The sequence below is a fragment of the Myotis brandtii genome, unplaced genomic scaffold, assembly GCF_000412655.1.
Source record: "Myotis brandtii unplaced genomic scaffold, ASM41265v1 scaffold2842, whole genome shotgun sequence".
Classification (NCBI taxonomy): domain Eukaryota; kingdom Metazoa; phylum Chordata; class Mammalia; order Chiroptera; family Vespertilionidae; genus Myotis; species Myotis brandtii.
The window spans coordinates 75497-81555 of NW_005360858.1; the positions used below are offsets into that span (position 1 = coordinate 75497).

General features: G+C 43.5%; 1 protein-coding gene across 1 annotated transcript in view; it reads right to left on the minus strand.

The window, feature by feature from the left end:
* The window catches only part of LOC102242357 (complement factor H-related protein 3), a 17591-nt gene extending 13135 nt beyond the window's left edge, over positions 1-4456 (minus strand). Inside the window, exons 1-2 of the mRNA XM_014541967.1 lie at positions 4291-4456; positions 1047-1241 (exon numbers count right to left, since the gene is read on the minus strand). Coding sequence (XP_014397453.1) covers positions 1047-1241; positions 4291-4348 — 253 coding nt within the window. The 5' untranslated portion in view covers positions 4349-4456. The remainder of the gene's footprint in view (positions 1-1046; positions 1242-4290) is intronic.
* Between the last annotated feature and the right edge of the window lie 1603 nt (positions 4457-6059).

The window sequence follows — 6059 nt, forward strand, 5'->3', positions numbered from 1 at the left end:
GGTCTCCAACCTCAAACGCCCAAGAGGAGCACTCTGGGAGGAGTCACTCGGGGTGAAATTGTTGCTCTCAGAGCCTGCGGGGCATCCAGTGTGGGCCCTTGGCTCCAATGGTGTGTGAAACTTTTCACTGGGTTCCCGGAGCCTCATGCAGGGTGATTGTCAGAATCTCTGTTCTTCGTGGGGAAGATGACAGAACCTCCTAATCAGCCATCTTGCTCATGACACTGTTATTACACGTTTGCTCTTTGTGGTCTTTTGCTGTTTTGTATTTTTTTAAATTAATGTCTACCAATAGGCTTCTTTATTTTGCTATTGATACACCAAGAAATTGGCGTTTCCACTCATACACACTTGAAAAAACCAAGTGGGGCCACTGGCAAAATAAGAAGCTGATAGAAACCTTCTGCCACAGTTATTACAGGTGAGTCTTAGACAATGACAAGCAGACTGGATCTTAGACCAGTTTTCTTACCGACACGGATGCACCTGGGAGGAGGGAGCCAGCCATTCTCCGTACAGGTCATTGTGGTCTGCTTGTTTTGAAGCGTGTAGCCAGGATAGCAATAAACTCGTAAAGATGTGCCCTGCAAATAGCTTTGTTCAAATAGTGGATGACGTCCATTTTCCAAATAATTGAAAATGCATTTTCCTGAGGATTATAAATGATGATTTAAAAAAACATAAACAGCGTCAAAATAAATTAAAAACTATATAATATTTAAGTTAGATGCATAAGCATCCAAAAGTAGCACACACTTAGGAAACAAAACAGTAGCTACCAAATATTTTTTAAATCCATATTAAATGGCATTTATCTGTCAGTTCCACAATTGAAATATGTATAAGTGCTAAGGACAGGCTTGTAGAATCTATGTCTATGTCTCCTGCTGTTAATGAAGACCCTTGATGAAAGAGAAATCCAGTATCGGTCTTTCTGCTCAGAGACTCATCCTCCACCTACTTTCCCCAACAGGCTTAGGGAGCTCACGTTTGCTCTCTCCACTCTGGACTATGGCTACGGGCACAGGACAGAGAGGTTCACTCACTGCGACAGGGCACTTCCGGGGTCCAGCCATCTTGTGTGCAAGTTAAGCGATGCCACTTGGTTTGTGAAGGAGTCACATAGTTGTCATCACAGGAATAGTGAAACCATTGTCCTGCTGATACTGGGAAGTGTGATCTATACCAGTTTCCATAATATAGGCTTCCATGTTTTATTTCTGGAAACTCACAGGGCTTAACTAGCAAGTAAAACAAACAAAACACAGTATAAGTAATGTTTTGCCTTAATAAAAATGCAATGAGAGATACCTTGTTTCATTGATGAATTATGTTCTCATACGCTCAGAATTACAATCATTGCATTAGGCTTTCTAGGACAAGAGAAGTTATAAACTTCAGATGATGTGAATAACACTTGTTCCCTGACCATTTCACAATATATACAAATATGGACTCATTATAGTGAACACCTGAAAGTAACACAACACTGTAGGTCAATATTATCTACATAAACCATCACTCTCCTTGTCACTGTTATGCACACTGAGGCCTGTGTCACGGGTGGTCATGGCCTCCTCTTTAAGGCACCTGACTGTCCACATTCATTTGGCCTTGGGCTTGAATGAACCCTGAGCCATTGACCTGTTCTGTGTGTCATTTCATTTTTCATCCATGGAAGATCCAGCTTAAGTGCGGGCCCCTTTTCCAATGAGCTGATACACAAGGAGCAGCAATGAGATTGTAGACAGAAAACACTGGAAAAGGGGCAGCCCCCCAGGAATAAAGTGCCCTGTGGACTGAGGGGCGTGTGTGACAGGTGGGGCTTTAGAAAGTGCACAATGTCTCCCACATTCATCCCCTCATACAAGGGAGCCCCGTGCCCCTCCCTTGAGTGAGGCTGGACTGAGGGGCGCTCTTCTGAAGAGGTCACGTGGCTGAGGGGACCGTGTGTGACCAGGTCATCGATGCTCTGGAGGCGCCTCCAGGGCCCTCAGGTCATCACTCTGGGGAGGGTTCCTGCCCTCAGGCCGCCGATGGGGACACCCAGGGGGACGGCTGCGGAGGCTCCTGCACTCGCCCTGGGCAGCATCCCAGGGAGCAGCAGGGAGGACCCAGAACCAGGCAGCTAAGCGGCTCCCAAATCCTGACCCGCCAACGCTGACACAGAGGGGGCTGTTGTCTGAGGCCGTATGTTCGGGGGCGTTTGTTACACAGACATCAATATCTAGTGTTCTTACCCAGTGATCTAATTCACATATTAGAATATTAGTGAGAGAAATATATATTCATACATACACATTCACATATTTAACATTGAATAGCAAAAAATTAAAAGGTTTTATTATCAAAATGTGGTTTGATATTAGAATTGGAGACTTTGGAAATCAATGGCTGCCTTGAAAGCTCTGCTTTACCTTCAGTGAGGCAAAGATTTCCTTTATTGTTTATTGATTTCAGAGAGGAAGGGAGAGGGAAAGAGAGATAGAAACATAATAATGAGAGAGAATCATCAATCAGCTGCCTCCTACTCGCCCTCTACTGGGGATGGAGCCTGCAACCTGGGCGTGTGCCCTGATTTGGAATCGAACCGTGACCTCCTGGTTCATAGGTTGATGCTCAACCACTGATTCACACTGGCCAGGCAGATCCCCTGTATTTTTAAGTTGAAGAGAAGTAATTGCAGAATTAAGAAGCAGGTGAAGATATGGAGGGAACTTACAGCTACATCTTGGAGGAGGATCCCAGCCTATGTCAGTACATTTTGAAGTATTATCCCGGGTGGAATGGTAAAATCCACTTTTACAGGAGTATGTGATTGCGTGTCCCAGGTCATATTTGCTCCTCTCAGCAACGAAGTGACTGTTTGCAATTTTTGGAGGGTCACATGATGCTTCTGAAAAGGAAAGGGACATGTGAATTCTGCAGAAATCATATGGAAATCATCAAGGACATGAGAATCAGTGAATGTCATTTCTTTCTCCTTTCCAAAGAGCACAAGGGCATTCAAATGAGCTCCCTGTCCTCACATGTATATCAGCACCAATTATATTCTAATAGAAAACATATGTGACCACCTAGACACAGTGTTAAGTAAAATATGTCTGCTGTCTGCAGTGTGTGATGTTAATCAATATGAACCTCAAATGAGCCTTAAATATGTTTATTTTTCCTGGCCGTTGTGGCTCCGGGGATGAGCATGACCTCTGAACCAGGGGGTCAGGGTTTGCTCGCTGCTTAGGGCACATATCCAGGTGGGCAGCTTGATCCCCAGTGCGAAAGTGGGGGGTGAAGGAGGGAGCCTATCACTGATTCTCTCTCATCATTGATCTTTCTAACTGTCCCTCTCCATTTCCTCTCTGAGATCAATAAATATATATTTCAATACATGTTTTTCCCTCACTTTAATCTGCTATATCTATAATATTTTCATTTTCCCATTGCAGTCCGGTCTACATATGTTAGTTTTCACTTCATAGTATAGCTACACTTAACACCAATGCTTGAAGTCAAAAGCCATGAGACACATATAAAAACACACGTTTCCCTAAGAGACCCACCAAATACTATTGGGAGAATTTCATTAGATTAGTTAGGAATAGAAGAACTTCTGGTGGTTGCTTTCAAGCAGTGGACATAAATCCCTTGACAAATTGTAATTCCCTACTCTCGTCATCTCCATGCAAGTAAACAGTGCTGTTAAAACATTGCCAGGGCAGGTGCCTCTATCCAAAAGAGTAACAGCTGAGACAGTACAAAGTGTGAGGCCACATTGTTCCTACTGTTAGAAGCCATCATTGAGATTTGGAATAATAATTCCATATGGGAACTCCCTGTTGAGAATCAGTAGAAACATCCAGTTTGCACAGAATGAATTGGGCCAAAGCTGGTTTTTATTTAGCCGGTCTCGGAGCTTTTCATCATTCCTGCCAATGACTTATTGTGAGAGATTGTCCCTAATGAATGCAGAGACCAAAGTGTTGGTAAATTACCCTCAAATAGCCTTAGCTGGTGGGCTGGAATCCTGGTCAAGGGCATATGTCTTGGTGGCAGTTTCCATCCCGGGCCCTGGTCAGGGCTTGTGTGAGAGGCACCCAGTCCATGTGTTTCTCCTCTCTCTCTCTCTCTCTCTCTCTCTCTCTCTCTCTTCTCCCTCCATTGCATTCTTTCTCTAAAGATCAATGGAAAAAAATACCCTCGGTGAGGATTTTTTTTAAAAGTAAAAACAAATGAAAAAGAGCAAAGTCCTACTTAAGAAAGAGTTAAATATTCCCGTCAGTGTCAACTCACCTTGTCCACGAGCCCAGGAGACCCACAGGGTGAGGATGACCTTGACTAGGAACTGCATGGTGGGCTCCCCGGGTTTGTTAGCACAGAGAGTCCAGCGCTGCTGTTTGGGGCTTCAAATCTGCTTCATGAGCCTTACCAAGTGTGGCTCTGGATTTAAGTGAAATTACCAGGAAGCTGGTTGACTGGGGTCACTCGGTAGATATCAAAGTTCAAAGACGTTTGCCATATCTGTGTATTTACATGAAGGATTTCACAATCATTTCTTGAGTTACTTCCGTGATATGTATTTGTGCCACTTTCCTTAGATAAGTTGAAAACTGGATCCAAAAGTGATATGAAACTCTAATCTTTAAACACTTCTTGAGAATCGGTGAGGTTCTTCCTCAACCAGGAGATTCACACGGGAATAGCTCTGCCTGCGTGTCCCTGTGACGGTCTCTCACCCGAGTGCAGCCCTTAGGGGTCTATGGACACAGCGTACATTCCTGTCTGTAGAAAGCACTGATTTTTGTGTAAATTCACAATAGAAAACACCACAAAGTCCAAGAATTTCAGCACATTGTTTGCATTCAATTTTTTTTTTCATGTTTTGTTTCTTTTTAGAAGCAGTCAGAGAGAGAGAGAGAGAGAGAGAGAGAGAGAGATTTGTAATCTCACAATAGACAACACCTCAGAAGTCCAAGAATTTCAGCACATTGTTAGCATTCAATTTTTTTTCATGTTTTGTTTCTTTTTAGAAGCAGTGAGAGACAAAGAGAGAGAGAGAGAGAGAGAGAGAGAGAGAGAATATCAATGGGAGAGAGACACATCCTGCACACACCCCAACTGGCACAGGGATGAAACCTGCAACCCAGATCCATGCCCTTGACAAGGACTTGAACCGCAGACCCTTTGATCCTTGGACCCACACTCTGACCACTGAACCACAGGACAATTTTAACATATAATTTTTGATTGTACTATTTCCCACAGTATATTCTAAGCTCATGTGTTTTGTTTGACTGGTTAAACATCTGATTCAATAGACAGAAAGCCACACTCTTACTTCCAATGCTGTTTATTGCTCTATTGGCAAGTAGTCTAATCCCACGACGGTGAAGAATCATTGTCTTGGTACAAGTGTAAGTGATGATATAGTTGCGTTAACAACTTTGGGGGAAGATGAAGTTGAACAGGAGGCTAACATATTGCTTTTATGTCCTTTGAAATATAGTGGGAAAGAGCAGGAAATGCCAGAAGTCTGGCAAGCTTTGAGCAAAGAGCAGTACATGAGACTGGCCACATATTTGGGGCCACAGGGCTTCCTCATTCACACCTGGGGAACTCTATTGTCCCTTCCTGTCACGTGTCTATACTCTATATTATATCAGCATTCAAGTCCCTGTTACAATAGCTAGGCCCCTGATTAGAATCTAATGCCTCCTTATGACCTGTTTGAATGATTGTATGTGCTAGATGGATAGTAGATGTTGCACTTCATCGTTTTGGGGGTATAGTGAGCCAAGGATAGATAAGCAAAACTAAGTAATAACTTCGACCATCTGTTGCCAACATGGGTGTGACACAGTTTGGTTTTGACGTGTTTGTGAAGTGACTTTAAGGTGAAGATGGAGGCAAGCATTTTTTATCCTTTCCTCTGAAATAAGAGTCTCAAAACGCCCCTTTATCTGTGGAGAAGCTGACAAAGTCAGGAGGGTGGTTGGGGGAGCAGAGGGGGAAGAGATGGCATCTGCTTTCTGGCCAGAGACGTTTCATGAACAGAACACACA